Here is a 22,790-nt window from a genome sequence, read left to right on the forward strand (position 1 = left end):
ACTGCGCTTGCGCAGACACGCCCTATGCCCTCCGCCCCGGGCAGCCCCGCCTAGACTTTTCTTCCTCACCTTACGGCAGGACTAGGAACTCAGTTACATTCTCCCTCCATTAGAGAGGAATGTCGCAAGGGTGAGGAAAGAAACTCTGGGTTTGCGACCTTAGCTCTCGCTTTCCGGCCAATACTGAGGTGCTTGAAGGCTGGTTGGGGTGGTGAGGCCTGAGGCAGGTAAGAAGCCTGCTCCCCACTTCGGTTTGTCTCAGTTTGTCCCGGTTGTGGATCGCTTTGTCCTCCACCCAAACTAGTGTATCCCCCCGCTCCTCTGCTCCCGCTAGATTCTCAACGCCGCCGGTCATAGCCTCCGCCCCCAACACAGGCACGCCCCCTCCCCCATTTGTCCCCGCCCCCAGCCTCCCTTTCCTGCCGTTCCTTTCCATTCATTCCTCAGACTTTTCTTTCAGTGTTTTCCATGCTTTAAGTTCCAAGGTCGGACGCGAAAGAAATACTCAGCTCTTTGAATGCAGACGATGATTCCACAATGGTAGCACAGTAAAATTATACAGGATGCTGTCTGAGCACAGACGATGGACCCGTGTTTATAGAGGAGGACTTTTCCCAGGTGACCTTTGGGTGACTCAAAGAACTGTGTTAAAAGACTTGTGAGCGCAGTAGCTTGTAAAAGAATTGGGGGGGGGGGGGGGAATACAAGTGGAAAGTTTGATGGTTACAAAACATGTGACAGGCCTGGAGGAGTAGAAGGGGGTTAGGATATAATTGGCGAAAACCATATTGGTGTAGACTTCCTTTTAAACTACCCCTTTTATAAGATTTATCTTAAAGGAGAGAAATTAGGAACCATAATGTGGGCCCCAATAATGTTTTCTTTAAAGATGGGATTTTTAAGAATTAAAGTGTACCATTAAGCCATAAACAATTAAAGGATGAAGAAGACTAATGTATCAAGAAACCTAGTGAACTAAACCTTGTGTACTTTTTTCTTTTATGTATTTTTTTAATTGCTGATGAACATTTATTTTATTCACTTATTTATATGCGGTGCTGAGAATGGAACCCAGTGTCTCACACACACGTGAGGCAAGCGCTCTACCTCTGAGCCACAACCCCAGCCAAAAACCTTGTGTACTCTTTAGAATCACCTGGAAAGCATTTTTTTTTTCAGTTGCCCCACCCTAGACCAATTAAACTGTAAGGGCCAGCAATCAGAATGTTTTTAACCCTCCCCAGATGACTAATATTGAGGATTGCCGTCCATCAAACTAGAGAAGAGAAAATGAGAGGTAGGGAAGGGTAGGAAATTGGGGGAGTTGGCTCTGTAACATGAAGATGGGGGACATTTGACAACAGAGTTGAGAATAGAATGAGAGGGTTGAGCAGAGTGCTGAAAGTTTTGAATAACTGCTCTGGGAACTGAGCGGATCTATGCCTGCCTTTCCCTTCAGCAGAGTTCCATCCCTCAATCTTAAGTGAAGTCTGCCTCAGTTACTGCTGTCTTTTCTTTCCCTTTCTTGCATCAGAGTTAAGCCAATTTATGAGATTCTGGAGTTGACCAACATCCACTCACCTGGTGCCTTGCAAATTTAGAGGGGTGTCTACTATTATTAATCATTTAAGTTAGGAACAAGATTTGATTTTTAAAATATAACCCTATTAGGATCACCAAGTATTAGGGGAAACAGACCCTTGGACAAAGAAGAATGCACTTGGCAAAGAAAAGCTATATAAGGTAAAGCCCAAAACAACATGGTGGCTCTCTATTAGCTAGTATTAACCCAAAAACTTGTGTATCTGCCACCAGATAAGAAGCATTGATGTTGTCTAATATGGCTAGAGCATAGTATAGAGAGTAGAGGTAGGGAAGAGGCGAAGATGATAAAGTAGGTATAACAGATTATGAGCTATGAATTCCATGCCCAAGAGTTTAGATAATATAAGCAATTAATAGTTATAAATACAAAGGTGCCTAACCTCTTTTATAGTCTGGGTCTCTTTGGCCATCTGATCTGGGAACAAGCCTCAAAAATGCTTTTAAGGGGCTGGGGTTGTAGCTCAGCGGTAGAGTACTCGCCTTGCACGTGCAAGGCCCTGGGTTTGATACTCAGCACCACATAAAAATAAATAAAATAAAGATTTTGTGTCCACTACAACCAAAAAAATAAATATTTTTTTAAAAATGTTTTTAGATGTATAAAGTAAAATACATAGACATAAAGAGGAAATCAATGTTTTTGAAAGTCTTCAAAATATTTTTTAAATGTGTGGTAAGTTACACATGCACTTCTCTGTGCATTAAATATCATCCAGCAGCAGGCCTAATTATATAATACAAAGTAGTGATGAATATAAATTAAATTTTGGTGACAAAGACATGGAAACTGTTAATACTACTCTAATTTATTGCCTGTACTTATTGAAGAAAATTAAAAATGAATATGCCTTTTTTTTTCCCCAGTCCAAGTTCATAGAAGTCTGAAATTCTAGCACATCCTGGTCTATAGATCCAGGTTTTAAAATAACCAAGTGTAATGATTTTACATGACAACAGCATGACAGATCTGTTTCAGAAAGATGGTAGTTCAGTGTTTACTTCCCATCCCATCATCTCTGTTAGAGTGAGGATGGGGAGCTGGTTTTCTTTTGTTCCTTCTTCTGGGACAACAACCCACTTAGTATTAACCCACTATTGCCTAATAACCAGAACCTACAGGAGAAATGATCTTGTTCCTATAGTATATAGAAACAAGTATATAGTATATAGGAAAAATACCAGAAAAAAAAATCAGGCAATTTTTTGTGGAAATCACTGAATGTCAGGCTGTTTTACTTAATTTGATAGATAGTAGAAAAATGTTACAATTTTGAAGAATAATGTGACTAGAGTTCTGTTTAAAAAATTAATGTAAAATAATGTCTTGGTTAATTGCCAAAAGAAGGGAATGAAGAGACTAAACCCATAAATTAATTCATTTTGTAAGAGACCAAATCTTGAAATAATTGCTAAAGAGACTGATGAATTATTTCCCAGTGGGATGACCAGTCTAAAGAAACATATATTGGATAAAATTACATACCTTTTAATGATGATACACACCTCAGTGTGGGGATCAACTAGCATTTTATATGGTCAAGGCAAGCCCACCCTAGTATTATAAGTGAATTGTTAGCACTTCTGTAAAGCAGTGGCCTTACCGCACATATAGGTTCAAAAATGTTAGTAAGGTCTTCCCTGATCAAATTCCATCTATACCTGTATGAAGCTTTCATTTATGATTTCTTTTTTTTTTTTTTTTTTGGCGCAACACCTTTATTCTATTTATTTTTGCATGGTGCTGAGGATCGAACTCAGGGCCTCAGAGGTGCTAGGCAAGTGCTCTACCACTGACCTACAGCCCCAGCCCATCATTTCTGATTTTTTAAGTCCAGGACTCCTCTCTTCTTAACAATCCTTTAAACCTTTGGGGTAAGTAAACCTCACTGCCAATCAAAAAGGAAAGTCCTCAAGGCCCAGATAATCTCTTTCAAAACTGATCAATTCTAGACTATATTAAAAATTTACTGCTCAGATCCCTACTAGTACCCAAATTATTTGGATAATCACATTATCCAAAAAAATTGAATTTGGGGGTTGAATATTACTAATCCAAAAGAGTAAAGTTTTTAACTTTCAGAACCAGATTCCCTAAGAGGCCACCTCCTTCAACACGACTAACCTGTTTTGACTTTCTATCCAATACATGATTGGAAGCAATTGGGTAGTAATGTGGTTCAATACAGACTGAAAAAAAAATCAAGATTATTGCTGATAGCAGCAGTAGTCCTTGAAACTTAGAAAACTTTTTTAAGAATTTTTTATTACTTAGAAGCTGGTGCACACCTATAATCCCAGTGCCTTAGGAGGCTGAGGCCGGAGGACTGCAAGTTCCAGGTCTGCCTCAATAACTTAGTGAGGCTCTAAGCAACTCACTGAGACCCTAAATAAAATACAAAAGAGGACTAGGGATGTGGCTCAGTGGTTAAGTGCCCCCTGAGTTTAATCCCCAGTACAAAAAGAAAAAGAAAGAAATGTCATTTTAATTTATAAGCCCTAAAATTAATAACATTTCCTATGTTTGTAACAATTGCATGTTTTTAGGAGTTTTTCAAAGTAGAATTTCATTTCTCTATTCTGCTCAAGAAAAATATTCACGTATTAAAACTTCTCTAGTTTATCAGACACTGAAAATATAAGGATGAATAAAATCTAATCTCTGCACTCAAGAGGGTAATATAAATCTTGATGTTAATTTTTACATGTCACATTATACAAATTTCCAGTGGTTTAGGCTTAGCACTAGAAGGAAGTATTTAATTGGGGGAAATTAGAGCCCCAAAACAAGGCTTGAACTTCCTTCCTGAAATATTTCTGTTTATGCTGCCATGAAAAACACATTTGGTCTTGAATGTGATTCTTTTTGTGAAAGTGCAAATGGAATCATACATTAAAAGTTGGACATAGTCGGGGCTAAGGCTGTAGCTCAATGGTAAAGTGCTTGCCTCTTGTGAGGCACTGGGTTCAGTCCTCAGCACCACATAAAAATAAGATACTGTGTGTTCATCTACAACTAAATAAACATTTTTTTAAAAAAATAGTTGGATGTAGGGCTGAGGTTGTAGCTCAGTGGTAGAGTACTTGCCTAGCATGTGTGAGGCACTAGAATCTATTCTCAACACTACATAAAAATAAATAAATAAAAGTATTGTTTCCGTCTACAACAAAAAAGTTGGGCATGATTTTTTTTATGTTTTGTAAACAACAAATTATATTTAAATTGTGTTTGCAGGTTATGGAAAAGATAGACTTTGTTTTTTCCCAAGGGATAGAAGTAAGACTTGTAAATTAAAGAAACAGGCATATTTTAGGTCAGGATAAACCTACAAGGAGATAATCCCCCCCCCCAAATGGAAATAGTTGTATTCATTGTTTATGTGTTCATTTTAAAAAGAAAGGGGGTGGTGACCCACACTTGTAATCCCAGCTACACAGGAGGCTAAGGCAGGAGGATGGCAAATTCAAGGCCAGCCTGGGCAACTTAATGAGATCCTATCTCAAAAAGGACTGGGAAGTGCTGGGAGTGTAGCTTAGTGGTAGAAAGCTTGCCTAGCATGTGTAGGCACTAGGTTCAATCCTCAGCACCACATAAAAATAAATAAATAAAATAAAGGTATTGTGTTCATCTACAACTAAAACTAAAAAAAGAAAGAAAGAAAGAAAAGAAAAAGGGCTGGGGATGTAGCTCAGTGGTGGAGCACCCCTGGGTTCATTTCCCAGTACCAAAGAGGAAAAGAAAGGGATGTTCAATCCCTAGCACTGCAGAAAAAGGGGAAGAAGCAAAAAAGTAATAATTCTATTTCTTTTTTTTTTTTCCATTTCTTTTTTCCTATCTATTTATTTTTAATTCTGGTTAGGCACACCACCTTTATTTTATTATTTATTTTTATGTGATGCTGAGGATTAAACCCAGCCCCTCACATGTGCCAGGTGAGCGCTGTACCACTGAGCTACAACCCCAGCCCCTAATCCTATTTCTTAAAAGAAAGTTTTTAATTTTTGTGTATATTTTTATTATATACAAATTTTATGTAACTGCCCTTTTCATAACATAGTATGAACATTTTTCTGTGTCAATAAATTTACATCTACAACTTTAATAGTTAAAAACTTTCATTATGTAGGAACCCCATTGTTTAAACATACCAGTCATCTTTTTAACTCCATGTTGTTTATAATTTTTCTGATGTAAATATTGGTGTGGCTATTTTTACAAGTATAACATTTCCCTTAAGATAAATGTTTAAAAGTATAATCCCTGCATATGTACACTTCTTAAGTATTAAAATGTAATGTCAGTTGGTCATGGTAGTACATACCTGTAATCCTGATTACTCTGGAAGCTGAGGCAAGAGGATTTCAATTTTGAGGCCATCTCTGGCAATTTAGAAAGTCCCTGTCTAAAATTAGGAAGTCGAAAGGTCCAAGGACATAGCCAGTGGCAAAGCACCTCTGTGTTCAGTCCTTCAGACAGCAGGAAAAGAAATTAAAATGTAATGTCCAATTACCCTTCAAAAAGCTTGCTTTAGCAATGGCACCCACCTGTAATCCCAGAAACTCATGAGGCTGAGGAAGGATGATCACAAGTTCAAGTCCATTCTCAGCAATTTTGCAAGACCATATCTCAATAAAAAGGACTACAGATCATTAGTTCAGTGGTAAAGCATCCCTGAGTTTGATGCCCAGGTCCCCCCCTCCCAAAATTGCTTTTGTTTATATTCCTGTCAAAATGATAGTGTTCATTTTTCCTTAGGTTCAACAATGCTAATTATTAGTAGTATTCTCATCTTTGCTAATTTGATGATTAGGTGAAACAGGAAATCTAGTTTTAACTTGCATATCTTACCTATTTTTTTTTTAAACTTTCATTTCGTTGATTACTAGTAAGGTATTGAGTGTCTTTTCATGTGTTTATTGACCAGTAATATGAATGCATTAGCTTCTGTTTTCTATGTTTCATATTTCTCACTTTTAACACATATCTTTCTAGAATATAATTTGATATAAAGCAGCATTCTACAATTCTAACTATTTTTAGTCAAATGGTTAACAAGTTATCACAGTGCCATTTATTTAAAAACCGAGCAAGTATATCCTCTACTTCAGTGCACAGACAAGGTGTCAATAGGTACCCAACAACAACAACTAAATCGACTTTGTGGTCAAAAAAGTGGGAAAAATCAAGCCAAAAACAGTTAAATGAATTTTTTATTCTCAAATCTTTTCTAGACTCCAATGTGCTTGTGTGTATTATAAATCTCTAATAAAGAATTTTAGGATTTAGCATTTCTTTTTTAACTATATAGTCTTTTTTCTTATCTATGCTACTGAGCTATCTAGTATACTAGCTACTGGTTACATGTGGTTTGTTTTTGGTTTGGTTTGGTTCGGTTTGGTTTTGGTACTAGGGATTAAAAACAGAGATGCTTTACCACTGAGCTAAGTCCCTAGTTGTTTTTATTTTTTATTTTGAGACAGGATCTCACTAAGTTTCTGAAGCTGGCCTTGAACTTGTGATCCTGCCTCAGCCTCCTGAGTTGCTGGTATTACAAGTATGCACCATTGCAACTGTCCACATGTGGCTATTTAAATTTTTAATTTTAATTAAATAAAATAATTAGGTTCCTCAGTCACACTGATCACCTTTTTAAGTACTCGGTAGCCACGTGTGGCTAGTTACTACAGTATTGAACATTGCAGATAAAGAACATTTCCATTTTCACAGGAAGTCCTATTGAACAGCACTGCTATAGAACATAGTGTTCTGTGGAACTCACTGAAAACACTGGAACAATCCATAATTTCTCCCATTGATTTGTAATGGCTCCACCAATATATTTTAAATTTCTGACATATGCATTGGTTTGTTTTGATTTTTTTCTACATTGGTTTGTTTTTATATTGCTCCTTGATTTATCTATTTCTGTTCCAATATCACACAACTAATTGTGAGTCAAACTCCTAACAGAAACGAAGAATTCTTATATAAAGTTAGTTTTGAAGGAATAGTAAAGATTGTTATACTTCTAAATTTCTGTAAATGTAAACATTTGTTAGAATTTGATTCATAATATTGAGATTCATACTCCATTATTTATTCATTTATTCTACAATTATTCACTGACAAGTGCCTGACAAGCATTCAGGTCCTAGAGTTAGAGTGGCAGACAAAGTCCCTTGTTCCCTTATTTTAATGGCGCTTTCACTCTTGCTTTAGAGAGGGAGGGAAAAAAGAGAAAGGGGTAGAGTATATTCAACAAGCAAATATATATATACATACATATTTTTTTAACTATTTAGTCACAAATACTGTACAAGGAATTGAAATTAGAGTGATAGAGAAGTAACTGGTGGTCTCCAGAGTAGACCTCTGTGAATAAGTAGCATTTAAATAGATCTAGAACCAAAAAAAAAAAAAACAGGTCTAAAACCAAGAGCAGTGATCTGTGTGCCTATAATCCCAGCTACTCAGGAGGCTGAGGCAGGAAGATTGTGAGTTCCAGACTAGCCTTAGCAACTTAGTGAGACCCCCTCTCTAAAATAAAAAAACAAAATAAAATAAACTGAAATATACCCAATAGAAGTTGCCAGACACTAGAAATTCCAGGCATAGTTAGTATAACAGCTCTGTGGTGGGAAAAAGCATGGTACAGCATGTTTAAGGAATAAAAATATGGATATAACTAGGGTTATGTGTGATCATAAAGAAGAGTAATGGTAGATGACACTGGGAAAGTAGCTTGTTACATGGGGTATATAGGGTTTTGTAAGCTAGAATAGGAAATTTGCTCCCCCTCCTTCCCCTGCCATATTATAGGGAGCTAATACAAGGTCTTAAGCTGGAGATAAACATGACCTAACTTAAAATTTTAAACAATTGTTCTGACAGCTATATGGAGAATTTCCTGAATAATGAGTAGAGATGAGACTTGTTAGGCTCAAATGATCAATTTGACTAAGCCAATAGTAGTAAAAATGGAATATACTGGACAAATTCAGAACATTTTAGCTATAGAATCAACAGGATTTGTTATCAATTGGATAAAAGTATGAAGAGAATAGAAAACTCAAGGATGATGTTTATATTTTGCTAGGTTGTTTCCAGGCTGATTGTTACATGCAAAATTGCAACCATAAAACTACTGAATAGGGCTGGGGTTGTAGTTTAGTGGTAGAGCACTTGTCTAATACATGTGAGGCCCTGGATTAGATCCTCAGCACCACATAAAAATAAATTAAAAAAATAAAGATATTGTGTCCATCTACAAAAAAATTTTAAAAGATACCACTAAATATACTTTGAATAAATTTGCTTAAGTAAATATCTTTCATACACATTTAAGCTGCAGAAGCAAAAGCTTGTACTCATGTCTTGATTTAATTATTAGGAATCTGATTGCTAAGAATTAGGGGTTTATATTACATCAATTGTGGGCAAAAATTGGACTGTTCCACTAAGTATCCAATATAGCAGAAGAGAGTGAATTGAGAAAATTACCTGCCATAGGTGCAGAAGTTCTATGGGAATCTCTTATTTTTTTTTTTCAATTCATGTTGATTTTGCATGTTATTCTACAATAGGTGCATGTTTATGTTAATAATTAGAATGTTTTAAATTACTCACTAAAATATTTTGTCAATAATTAAGTTGTTTAGCCCTTGGCCCCTCAAACTGGTGAAATTTAACCTCTAGGAAGATGCACTGTGGTTATTCTATTTCTTGATGGTGGTTTGTTTGTTGATATCTGCTAGCACATAGTCACACATCCACTTAGAGAAGCACAGACCACATTTGTGAGCATTTGCAGTTTGATATAACTTGAAACAATAACCAAGGAAGTAAAAGAATTACATTTAGAAACTACTAAAAGCCTTTTTAATCTTCACTTAAAATGAGTAGAAACACTGCACCCTGTGTTTATAAAAATATACCAAATGAAGCTGTTCCATGTGTTTTTAAGGGACATTTGAGAATAATTATGGGGGGAAATGAATGAAGGTTATAGTTCTCAGTATGTTTTTGTTTGTTTGTTTGTTTGTTTGTTTTGGTACTGGGGATTGAACTCAGGGCCTTGTGCTTGTGAGGCAAGCACTCTACCAACTGAGCTATACCCCCAACCCCTCAGTATATTTTCTGTTAGGCTTCACAGTAAAATAGACTTATCTGGATTTTACTACTTTATTCAACAACCAACAAGCAGATTTCCCCAGAAGTTATGAAAACTGTTGTATATCTTATGAAATGCTTGTTAATGTAAGACCCTGATAAATTTTTGATATTACAAAATATTTATGTATATATCTACAAAATAGTTCTTTTTTTATATCCACTGTAATTAGTATTTTTAACATTTCTATTCATAAAACTCCAGATTGAAATAACAGTGCTGAGCGCAATGAGCCACACCTGCAATCCCAGAAACTTGGAGAGGCAGAGGCAAGAGAGTAACAAGTTCAAGAGCAGCCTCAACAAATTAGCGAGGCCCTAAGCAACTTAGTGAGACCCTGTCTCAAAATAAAAAAGGACTAGGGGTGTAGCTCAGTGGTAAAGCATCCCTAGGTTCTATCCCTAGTACCCCACCCCCCAAAAAAAGTAGCAGCAGCAAGAAATAATAGTAGCCTCTCTTGTTAAAGGTTACTTAATCTCCCCCAAATAGCCCCCAATGCACTATTAGTTCTTTGAAGTATCTTAAAAGCAATTCAACTTAGAAGTTTACAATAGATTGCATAACAGTAGTATAGAATAGGAATCGGCAAAATTTTTCTCTAAGAAGCCAAGCACTAAAAATTTTAGACTTTATAGGCTACTCATCTTTGTCCTGATGGCTCAAGAGTAGTCAAAGGCAATATGTAAACAAATGATGATTTTTTTTTTTCCAACAGAACTTTATTACAAAAAAACTGTCAGTGACCCAAATTTGCCCTGTCGGCTATATTTGTTAATCCTTGGACTAGAAAATTAGAATTCTTCAGGATTTTTTTAAAATAAGACAGCAGGCCGTGCTGGTGGTACATGCCTATAGTCCAGCAACTCAGGAGGGTAAGGCGGAGGATTGCAAGTTCAAGCCAGCCTCTGCAACTTGACAAGACCCTTTCTCAAAAAGAAAATAAAAAGGGCTAGGGATGTAGCTCAGTGGTAGGGTCCCCTGATTCAATCCCCAGTACTGCTAAAAGTTAAAAAAAAAAAAAAAATTGACAAAGATGAAAGCTTAAACTTAAGGGTTGTGGAATGTAGAATTAGATGACACTTAGAAATCATAGAATTAGCCAGGTGCAGTGATGCACACCTATTATCCCGGTGACTTGGGAACTGAGGCAGGAGGATCTTGGTTCAAAGTAAGCCTCAGCAATGGCAAGACCCTATCTCTAAATCAAGTACAAAATAGGGCTGGTGATGTGGCTCAGTGGTTGAGTGCCCCTGAGTTCAATCCTGGTATCCTCCCAAAAAAGAAGAAATCATAGAATTACTTGGAAACATCTTAAAAATACCCTCTATTACTAGGTCTGGTGGCGCACTCCTGTTATCTTAGCCTCCAGGGAGGCTGAGGCAGGAGGATTGTGAGTTCCAAGCCAGCCTCAGCAATTTAGCAAGGCCCTAAGCAACTCAACGAGACCCTGTCTCTAAATAAAATATAAAAAAGGGCTGGAGTTGTGAGTCAGTGGTTAAGCACTCCTGGGCTCAATCCCTGGTACCAAAAATAAAAACAAAAAACAAAAACACTCTACTCCTAGATAAAGATCATATATGCTCTTTAAAATGCCCATAGATGATTATCCTGTTTCCTTGGCTAGAACCAATATTTATTCCATCCAAACCCCTCAGTTTACAGATTATGAACCTGAGACTCAGATGAATTGTTTTATTCAGAGTCAAACACTGGTTAATTGCAAATATGAACTGAATCCCAGATCTTCAAGCTCCCAGCCTAATGTTTTTCCTACTGAACTAGCAGCTTCTTCCCTTAATTATATCAGCAGGTAATCAGAATGGCTCCTATTTAATTGTTAATTTTCCCTTTTAGTTTTTATTTTTATTTTTTTACCTTGCTTTTTTAACAAAATATTAAAGTAGTATACATTTTAAAGATTTCAAGATTAATATGAAAGAAATAGTTGTCCTACTAAAACTAAATCTGTTTAGAGAAGTGTTCTACACTCTGAACTTAAAATTAACTTCATTTAGCTACAGATGTTGAAAGATACAATAAACTAAACCTTGTAAATCACAGGGTTTGTGTATATGGATAACATATTAATATTATTGCTTTACTCTCAGGTTGAGAGAACAATTTTCTCTGGAGTTAGCATTTCTCTTCTTCCTCTTCACCGAACTCCGCCACGCCACCCCCCCCCCCCCACACACACACACCCTTTCTAGTGCTGGGGATTAAATTCAGGGCCTCCTGCATGTTAAGCATACACTCTACCACTGAGCTACTCTGCCAGCCCCGCATTACTCATATATCAAAGATAAAGCACAAGAGCACAGTCATGCCAGGAATCTATCTTTGATGACTTTGTGGCTTTATATAAAGAGACAAATGCTTTATTTTCAAGATTTTTAGGGCTCATCATTACCGCTCCAAATACAAGGAATAGGGAAGGAAACAAGAGCCTATTATGTACCAGACAACATAGCTGAAGGTTTTCACTCATATTTTTAGTTTATCTGGCAATACTATACAAGTTTTTTTACTACCTCATTTTACAGTCCTGGAAAAATGATAAATTTTCCCAGGGTCACATAGATAGCAAGTAGCAAAGTCAGAGCCTAGACCCAAAGCTTCCTAGCCTCAAAACAGAATTGTAGAATTTTACTAATAGAACTTCATGAGGAAGTCATTGTCTCCCCCTACCTCAATTCAGTCATCTTTCTTGCTACTCCTCCAGTCTAACCATCTACCAATACCAAACACACAGGTCTATTAATTCTAAAGAGATTTATCATGAACAACACAGGAAAGCAGAAAGCCAAAGTAATAGTAGAAATGTTACAGACAGTAAGTAAATTTTAGGAGGCCTCATTTCTTTCTTTTTCCCCTAATCTGTAGATTCTGACTCCCTTTTACTAATGTTACATTTATATGTCTTACATTTATTGCAACTCAGATGTGCCATGAACAATGCTCATGATATAGAAAGGAGGTGTTCCTGGGATGGATGTAAATGGTTCTTTTCTTAGAACCATTTTCTTTTCTTAGGTTCCTGTCTATCCCATCCCACTAATAATGATATCATCAGCTTCCCAGTCACCCGAGCTGAAACCCACAGACTATTTCTTAATTCTCTTATCCACCTTCTTCTTATCACCTATTAAGTCTTACTGATTCTCTGTAGCATCTTTTCCTTCTTGCCTTTCCATTCCTACTACCTCTTCTCCTCTTTTAGGTCATTACCTCCCACATTTACTTTCTCTTTTTAACAGGGTCTTGCTAAGTTACTTAGGGCCTTGCTTAGTTGCTGAGGCTCGCTTTGAACTTGTGATTCTCCTGCCTCAGCCTCCCTAGCTGCTAGGATTGACTATAGCCATCAATTCCACTGCAGCCAACAAACATTTACTTTCAATAAAAATCGAATTGATCTCTGCCTTCAATTTCTCTCCCTATTGATTAATTCCATATATTATAACTGAATTCTTAATCTTCCTAAAGCATTGACTTAGCCATTAATAGCACCTATTTCCTCCAGTTTAAATTCTAAACTCCTTCACATGAAATTGAGTGCTGCATCTCTTAGCTTCTAATAATCTTCCTCTAACCCTCACTTACACTCCACCCTTACCTACATTCCACCTAATCCCACTGGACTACTCAAGATTCTCTCCACACTTAGAGGCATTTTCCTTGTTCTCTACCACCTTAATGCCCTTCTCCATGCACTTTCCTTGTTCTCTACCACCTTAATGCCCTTCTCCATGCATCCAATTCCACTTGCCCTTCAAGAGACCACGTTTATGCCACTTTCTCCTTGAATCCTTTCCTAGACTGGGCACTTAAAAAAAAAAAAAAAAACCTCTTAGCCAGAAGTAACTTTTCCTTCCAAGTTTCCATATGTTTTATTTGTGTCTCTTACTGGTTTCCTCCATCGTTGACTGTAAGCATCTTTGTATCACCCACAACACCTAATATTAGGTGCTCAGAAGATGTTTATTGACTAAAAGAATTGTGTATGCAATATGTGTTCCTTAAAATAGGTTTAAACCCAGTGAATTTTAGAACTGTGGCTATTTCATTCTCATTCTGTACTTTTAGCCCCTAGCACATGGGAAGCATTCAGTAAATATTTGTTAAATGAAATACAGTTTATGAATATTAGAGTATAAATTTTTTGATCACATGATAGACATCTAAAAATACTTTGTGTGGGATTTTTTAAAAAACCTTAATTACTTGTTTCTTTACTTTATATTGACAAATACCCTATGATAAAAATTGTGTATTAATAGTTTCACTTTACAGAAGAGAAAATTCAGTAGTTTATTCATGATCACACAGCTAGTGAGTAACAGAACTGGTTCTAAAATTCAAGTCTTCAGATGAAATGTTTAGAACTCATGTTCTTTGCTGAGAGGGGTTTGGCCAAAGGGTAGTTTAGTTTTCTTTGCATTAGTGTTTTGGGAGTTTAATTATTATATTCATGCTGTATGCAAAGAATTAGAGTTTTTGATTAATCCTTTATTTGCATGCTAGATGTTTTAAAACTCAAAAACACAACTCTTTTGTGTGTGTGTGTGTGTGTGTGTGTGTGTGTGTGTGTGTGTGTGTGTTGGGTGCTGGAGGTCCAACCCAGGTCCTCCTCACACACAATAGGCAAACACTACCAGCCCACAAAAATTGGTTTTGAAAATATTCACTCTGCCTGTGGACACTCCCTCCAAGGTGAAATGATTGTATTCAAGCTCTCTTCTCTTTGTAAGCTCCTATCTCCAGCTGGCTGTAAAGGTGCAGATCTGATTTCAGCTAGCAGCATAGAGAACAGGTCCCTGGGTATTTGCCAAGCTGTGCAGTCTGGTACTCATACTATACAGTATTTATTGAAAGCATGGGGAGTGGGGTTCTATATCTAGAAGCCTTGCTTGACCCACATGTAGACATTTCCCTTTGTATTAATATACTCTTAGATTAAGACAGATCAGCAAACTGAGTACCTGATCTCCACCAAATTGCTTTTACTGAATTCCCATTTGCTCATTTACTGTCAGGCTAGATATTAAGGATCATTGTAAGAAAACCCCACCAAACTATTGCAGCCATCATGCCCCATATTTATGGACATATTTGTTAAGATACACTGTGTTAACTTTTATAAAAATTCCATGAGAAAAAATATCTGACCTAAATACAAAGAAATCTTTTACCTCTTCTATGCAATTGCCTTGTTTTTACCTCATGAACATTGTGAATGTTTAACTTAACTCTCTCTGGTTAGTTGCCAAAAACTTTAGAGCTAAATTTGTGGCTCACCCATGATAAATATGCTCTATGCCTCGTTAACTTTGTTCCTGGCTCCAGTTTATATCACTGCTCTGGTTATTCCTTTTTCTTTCCTTCTTCTTAAGAAAATTTTAATTCATACCATCTTATTTATGTATAAATGCATATTTGTCGGGCTGGGGATGTGGCTCAAGTGGTAGGGCGCTCACCTGGCATGCGTGCGGCCCGGGTTCGATCCTCAGCACCACATACAAACAAAGATGTTATGTCCGCCGAAAACTAAAAAAAATAAATAAATAAATATTTAAAAATTCTCTCTCTCTTTAAAAAAAATGCATATTTTTCATTAACAGCTGTATATTATTTCTGCAATAGTTCAAATCATGATATACCATGTGTACATGATACTCCTTTTTTTTAATTTATTTTTTTGGTTGACACAACATCTTTATTTTATCTTTATGTGGTGCTTAGGATTGAACCCTGCACCCCGCGCGTGCCAGGGGAGCGCGCTACCTCTTGAGCCACATCCCCAGCCCTGATACTCTTTAGTTACTTAATTTACTCTAGATTTTTTTTCTTGAAGTGAATATTTATTTTTTATATAGGTTTTGGCATGGTTTTGATTACATAAAAGTAATTGTCACAAAATTGCATGTTTTAATAGTGTAACCAAATGGCAAAATAACTGGTCTAATGGTAGAATTAATTAAATTGACATCATAATTCTAGCCCTGTCTTTTACAGGAGTACTATTGTTATCTTATAATGTGTTTTGTATGGTACAAATGCAGTTATCTGATCCTTGACAAAAGATGCCAAAAACATACATAGGAGTAAAAATAGCCTTTTTAACAAATGGTGCTGGGACAACTAACTGATTATCAATATGTACAAGAATGAAACTAGACCCTTACCTCTCTCCCTGAACAAAAATCAACTAAAAATTGGTTAAACACTTGGGGTCAGGGTTGTGGCTCAGTGGTAGAGTGCTTGCTTAGCATGCATGAGGCACCGGGTTCGATACCCAGCACTACTTAAAAATTTTAAAAAAACATAGAAATAAAGGTATTGTGTCCATCTACAACTGAAAAATACATATTAAAAAATTTAATGGATTAAGCACTTCAGAATTAGGGCAGAAACTATGCAACCCCTAGAAGAAAACATAGGGTCAACACTCCAGCGTTTAGGCACAGGCAATGACTTTCTCATTCAGACCCATAAAGCTCAGGAAATGATGCCAAGGGTTAATAAATGGGACAGCATCAAATTAAAAAGCTTCTGCATAGCAAAGGAAACAATTAGGAATCTGAAAAGATAACTTACAGAATGAGAGGAAATCTTTGCTACTACTCTTCTGATAGGATTAATATCTAGAATATATAAACAGCTCAAAAAACTTTATACCAAAAAATCAAATAACCCAATTAATAAATGGGGAAATTAATTAAAGACACTTCTCAAAAAAAGAAATACAAATGACCAACAAATATATGAAAAAATATTCATTGTCATTAACAGGGAAATGAAAATCAAATCTAAACTGAGATTTCAACTCACTCCAGTTAGAATGGCAGTCATCAAGAATACAAAAATAATAAATGCTGAAGAGGATGTGGAGAAAAAGAAACACTTTGACACTTTTGGTGGGATTGTATATTAGTACAACCATTATGGGAATCAGTATGAAGGTTCCTCAAAAGACTTGGCATGGAACCACCATATGACCCAGCTGTACCTCTCCTCAGTATTTATCCTGAGGAATTAAGATCATCATACTACAGTGATGCATGCATACACATGTTTATAGCAGCACAATTCACAACAGCCAAACTATGGAACCCAATCTAGGTGTTATCAACAGATGAATGGGGGGCGGGAATGTGTTATATATACACAGCCATTTTAAAAAATGAAATTACTGCATTTGCAGGAAAATGGACGGATCTAGAGACCATCATGTTAAGAAAAATGAGTCAGAAGGTTAATGGTCATATGTTTTCTCTCATGTGGAAACTTAAGAGAGGAAAAACGAAAATAAAGGTGGGGCAGATCTCCTTAAAAGTCAAAAGGAGATCCATAAAGGAGAGAGACCAAAAACTGGAAGGTGGGGAGGAAGGGAGGATGTGTTGGGAAGTGAAATTGGCCAAATTATATTGTTATATTGTGTGCATATATGATGATGTGATGATGTAATAGTAAATCCCATCAATATGTACGACTGGCCTGGCACGGTGGCTGGGGAAGCTGAGGCAGAAGGATCATGAGTTCAAAGCCAGCCTCAGCAAAAGCGAGGCACTAAGCAACTGCCTCTGAGTTCCAACTCCAGTACCCCCCAAAAAATGTACAACTGAAATGCCCCAATAAATGTGGGGCTGGGGAAGATATTGTGTTGCCAGGTCAATGCATAGCAGTTAACTGTTAATTCTGTTGAGTCTGTAGGTTCAATTGTTATGTCATCTTCTACATTCACCAGACCTGTTGCCTTTTTTTTCTCCCTGGCTTGAGTCAAGCATATTTATCCTACCAGACTTTTTGCTTTTGCTATAGGTTAGTCCTATCATTAGTACAAGATGATATGTAAAAATGTTTATTCCCAAACCTCATTTGCTTTGATTGGCTTGGACTTCTCTCTGGATTTTCTGAGTATCTTACTAATATCATCCAATTGATAATATAAATATTATTTGTATGACTTTTTAAACTCTTTTGGTACTATCAAGTAAATTATTTGTCCTTTTCTACAACTCTCCGAGGTGTGTAAGGCAAATAGATGCCATTTTTACTGATGACAGAAACAAGGACAAAATCATTTAATTGCTCAAAATAATACTAGGAAATCAATGGTAAAACTAGGGCTAGACTCAGTTCTCCTGATTCCCATGTTGTATTTACCTTTCAAAAAGTTAAAAGAAGGGGTTGGTATTGTGGCTCAGTGGTAGAGCACCTGCTTCACAATGTGAAGCACTGGGTTTGATCCTCAGCACCACATAAAAATAAATAAATAAAATAAAGGTATTGTGTCCATCTACAACTAAAAAATATATTTTAAAAAAAGAATTTCTAACTTACATTATAAGTGTTACATAGTATTTATCCTGAGTCTGAGGTTAAAGATGAAAAATGAGCAAAGACATATCACTTATGCTCATAGCTGGGCAGAATCAGGGATAAATTTCAATACTCTCATTATTTTCTGTTCTTGAAATTACAGTTTCTTTTAACTACAACTCTAACCACTGTTACTTTCCATTATGGAAGGAAGAAGCAATATTTTACCTCTTGAAAAGTAATGTTGAAATAAAAAGTGTTTCCCTTGATAATTAGTGATTTTTTTCCTTCAGGCCCTTTAAAGTTATCTTTTTAAAATAATTTTTTAGTTGTAGATGGACACAATATCTTCACTTTATTTATTTTTATGTGGTGCTGAGTATCAAACCTAGTGCCTCACACATGCTAGGCAGGTACTCCACCACTGAGCCATAACCCCAGCCCCTAAAGTCATCTTTAGAAAACTAAAGTTAAAAGAAGGAGTTTGGACTGTAGCTCAGTGGTAAAGCGCCTGTGTCACACATGTGAGGTGCTGGGTTTGATCTTCAGTACCACATAAAAATAATAACTAATATAACAACTGATTTGTTGTTCGTATCATGCATATTTACTGAAGAGCCACTGCTCTGGTATTTGGTAAAAGATTAGCTATGATTTTAACCAATGTTTGCCAATATTTGCATTAAAATAGAAAATTAAAATTTCATACTTCCTGTCTGCACGGAAAAATGCCAAAGTTTTAATTTTTATTGTTCATATACAACACATAAGCTAAAGTTTCTTGAGTGTTTACTCTTAGCCAGGCATTATTGCTAAACACTTTATGTTTACCGTTACCCTATAAAAGTAGCTACTATTTACATCCTGGCTTTATTTTCAGCAGTAAATATTGTCTTCTGTCTCTCCTTCAGCTCCTGGGAATTTCTGAGCAGCACTGGTCAGTACAAAATGGACCCTGTAGTCTTGAGTTATATGGACAGTCTTCTGCGGCAATCAGATGTCTCACTATTAGATCCTCCAAGCTGGCTCAATGACCATATTATTGGATTTGCCTTTGAGTACTTTGCCAACAGTCAGTTTTGTGACTGCTCTGACCACGTCTGCTTCATCAGCCCTGAAGTCACCCAGTTCATCAAATGCACTAGCAGCCCATCAGAAATTGCCATGTTCCTTCATCCCCTGGACCTTCCCCATAAGAAAGTTGTATTTTTAGCCATCAATGATAACTCTAATGAGGCAGCAGGGGGAACCCACTGGAGTTTGTTAGTTTATCTCCAAGATAAAAATAGCTTTTTTCATTATGATTCCCATAGCAGAAGCAACTCATTTCATGCAAAGCAGGTAGCAGAGAAACTAGAGGCTTTCTTAGGCAGAAAAGGAGACAAACTGGTCTTTGTGGAAGAGAAAGCCCCTGCTCAACAAAACAGCTATGACTGTGGAATGTACGTGATATGTAACACTGAGGCTTTGTGTCAGAACTTCTTTAGGCAACAGCCAGAATCAATACTGCAGCTACTTACCCCTACATACATCACAAAGAAGAGGAAAGAATGGAAAGATCTCATTACCGGACTTGCTAAAAATTAGCTATTGAAGAATATCTGTGACTTTTGAAGTCTCCTCTTTCTGCCCTTCCCCATTTATTGAATGACCCCAGTCTCAGTGCCTGAGGGAAGATGCCTGGTAGAGGAAGCTTAATTTTTTTTTTTTTTTTTTTTTTTAAGAATGTCATCTTCTGCATTATCCTAGTGGAAAGTTTCACGTTAACCCTGACTTGAGAGCAATATATTCTGTGAAAATGTCTTGAAGTTATGCACCAAAACCTTAAAACAATCTTAACATTTAATATACATGAGGTTCAAATAAGACTTGTGTTTTTATTGGTGTAAAATTAATTCACTTGGTCTCTCTTATCCACATAGGCTTATTCCAAAGGAAAAACAGTCATCTGTAAAACAAATCAAGTATATATGAAACATAGAGGAACACAAGAGAATGATAGAAGAACCAAAAACTTGTTGCATGGCCTACATAATTAAAGAGTTCAATTTGTTGGAAACAGATCAAGGCCTAACTTAATTAATAGTATGAGAATCAGTTTTTCATCTCAGTGATATCTTCCATTCACTGTGCAAAGACTTTCCTGACTATCAGCATAATCTTTGCAAATATTTGATAAAAATGATGTTAGCCCATCTTGCTCCATCTGATCCCTGGAATGCTCTAAGAAGGGAAATCTTGAGTATCTTTGTTAAAATAAATGGCTGTGGTGGATCTCTTAGTTTGCTCAGTAGACTTGCCACTCTAGATTGATAACAGCTTTTCTTTGCCTTGTTAGTCATAGACACATTCTCTCCTTATGTCCAAAGGTCTTTGGTTCTAAAACTATAGCTGATAACTCCCCAAGATACCAGTTATTTCAGATAAATACTTTTGATTTTTGATAGCTATGGTTTTTACTCTATCCTTAATTTCACAGAACTGTCTTCAGTTATATCGTGGTGATTTCAGGACTATTATCATGTCTGAAATTTAAAGTTGGTTTGTTTTCTAAATAGGAAGAAGAGTGATCTTTCTCAGCCCACACACTTAATTCAAAATGCAGACAATGTAATTTTTAAAATGGGGAACCAAAAACAAAAAGAAATACTATTCACCCAAAACCACTGATGTGTTTTTTTCAGTTGTTTCAAGTAATTAACAATCAGATGATGAGTTGAATACACATATTAATTCTCTTTCTCATGAGAATTAGATTGCGGTACCTAGGGGACTCAAACTAAAGATTAGCTTCAGCTATGAAACTTCTTTCAACTACCTCCTTAGCCTAACCCTGCCCCCAACCCTTAATGGCCCCAAATAACCTCACCACCCAGTGACCACAGAGGCAGTAACTCAGTTCCTTTTAGCCAAGAAGGGGAAAACACAGTAAGTGTAAATATACAGAGGTCATATAGCTGGCCTGAGTGAATGGGAGTTGAAACCAAAAGTCAAAGAGAAAACTACAAAAGTTTCCACTTTAGGTCATTATGTGTTAGATAAAAGAGAGACCTAATAAAGAGGGAGACAACCAAAAGATTAGGAATTGGCTGTCAACCATAGAGTGAAATAGTGGGGGACAGCAAGAAGAATAAATAATGTAAGTTGCTGATAGGCAACATTTGTAATTGTGGCTAAAGATAAGAAAGCAATTTATTTTGGTGACTCAAAAATTTTGAGTAGGGAAGCTAGTCTAGACTATTAAAGAGTTAAATCTCTGAGAAAACTTGTCTTTCTGATAATGCAAAATATGTTTGTTTAAATTTCAGACTCTCTCCCATTTGAGAGTTAATGTATAATGGGAGCAGTCTTCCTAATTCTCTGATTCATCACAGAAATAAATTATTTTTGAACTATACCAATAAGTCTTTTAAAATCTAAGGTCTCCTTTATAAATACCTAGCAATGAACCTATAAAACTTTGGAGTATGTCTTTGGTAAATATTGGCATTATAAATCACAGGAAAATTTAAGAGTTGACTTGTATTTCATTAAATAACTATAAAAAGCCCTGAAATTATGCACCAGCTTGACCATACACTAATAAATGTTACATGATACAAAATATATTTTTGGCTGGTATTTTACTCCATTTTTAGAATCAAAATGATACACAATGCAAAATTCAGCTTCAAACTTCTCAAAAGGAAAGTAGGTTATTCAAAACTGAGTTAAGCTTTCAAATATTCTTTTGTATTATACCATGAATATATTCACATTTATCCAACTGTAGATTTCAGTGTAAAATTAAGAACAGTCACCATATGTAAATTTAGCTGTAGACAGTGGTTAAAAATATTTTTTACTTATTTCAAATATGTACATCACTGTGTTTTCTAATTATTACTGTCTAAAACACAAATATCTCTGCCCTTGGCTAGGTATCTGTTGATGTTCACAAGCATTGGTCCTAACTAGCTCAGAATAATTTAAAAATTACAAGTGGATTATATTTCTGACAGGTACCTTATTATTTTGACTATACCATAATTTTTAGTATATCCATATTGACCTTATGTTTTAGTAATAGGCATCCCATTGAAATGGCAAAGAAGAATTCTCGGTCTCATGGTTATTTACTCATAACTGAAAATGCATTTTTTTTTCTTTCACAGAAAAGGAGAAAATAATTACAGAATTTACATGGTGTAGTATTAGAACAGTAAATGTTTTAATCAACTCTAAGCTCTGCCTTATAAACTTAAAACCTCAGGCAAGTTTGAGATTAAGAGCCTTATCTGCAAAATAAAGACAGTCTGTGTATGCAGGTACTATCATATATGATAGATACTCAAGCTTTATTTCCCTTTTGTCCTACTCTCCAATTCTATTTTAAGACTATAGCAAGTTTGAAAATGTAGTTTTATGTTACCATGCAACTAAACAGCTATTAGAAAAAAGGGCCTGATAAAAATATTGTTAGGTACAAAAAAGAAATTTATTCAAGGATAGTAAATAACATCAAATAACCTTTATATCACTATAATGTGCAGGGTTCTTTATACATGTGTACACATGCACACGCACATAAATACATCTTTAGGTATATAAAGTGCCTTGAACATTATAAAGGTTATACACAAACAATCTCATTTAATTCTCTTTTTTTTCCAATTGTTGGTGTTCTCGATTTATGAATGAGAAACTCAGTCACATTGC

General features: G+C 36.1%; 1 protein-coding gene and 1 non-coding gene across 3 annotated transcripts; one reads left to right on the plus strand and one right to left on the minus strand.

Annotated features, from left to right (window-relative positions):
• Positions 1-88: 88 nt before the first annotated feature.
• Senp8 (SUMO peptidase family member, NEDD8 specific) lies at positions 89-20,202 on the plus strand. Of its 2 annotated transcripts, none has more exons than XM_076848678.2 (2): positions 89-227; positions 19,004-20,202. In XM_076848678.2, the coding sequence occupies exon 2, from the start codon at positions 19,041-19,043 to the stop codon at positions 19,677-19,679; it is 639 nt and encodes a 212-aa protein (XP_076704793.2). In that variant the 5' UTR covers positions 89-227; positions 19,004-19,040; the 3' UTR covers positions 19,680-20,202. The 2 variants fall into 2 exon arrangements, with proteins under 2 accessions (XP_076704793.2, XP_076704794.2); XM_076848679.2 differs by lacking the exon at positions 89-227 and adding an exon at positions 472-618.
• On the minus strand, positions 9,647-9,719 carry Trnav-cac (transfer RNA valine (anticodon CAC)). The gene has a single exon. It is a non-coding gene; the product is annotated as a tRNA-Val (tRNA).
• Positions 20,203-22,790: the final 2,588 nt, after the last annotated feature.

This window comes from Callospermophilus lateralis, chromosome 3 (genome assembly GCF_048772815.1).
Source record: "Callospermophilus lateralis isolate mCalLat2 chromosome 3, mCalLat2.hap1, whole genome shotgun sequence".
Taxonomy (NCBI): domain Eukaryota; kingdom Metazoa; phylum Chordata; class Mammalia; order Rodentia; family Sciuridae; genus Callospermophilus; species Callospermophilus lateralis.

What these genes read in the sequence shown, in the direction of transcription:
- Senp8 (XM_076848678.2), top strand. Translation starts at nt 19,041, where the DNA reads ATGGACCCTGTAGTCTTGAGTTATATGGACAGTCTTCTGCGGCAATCA.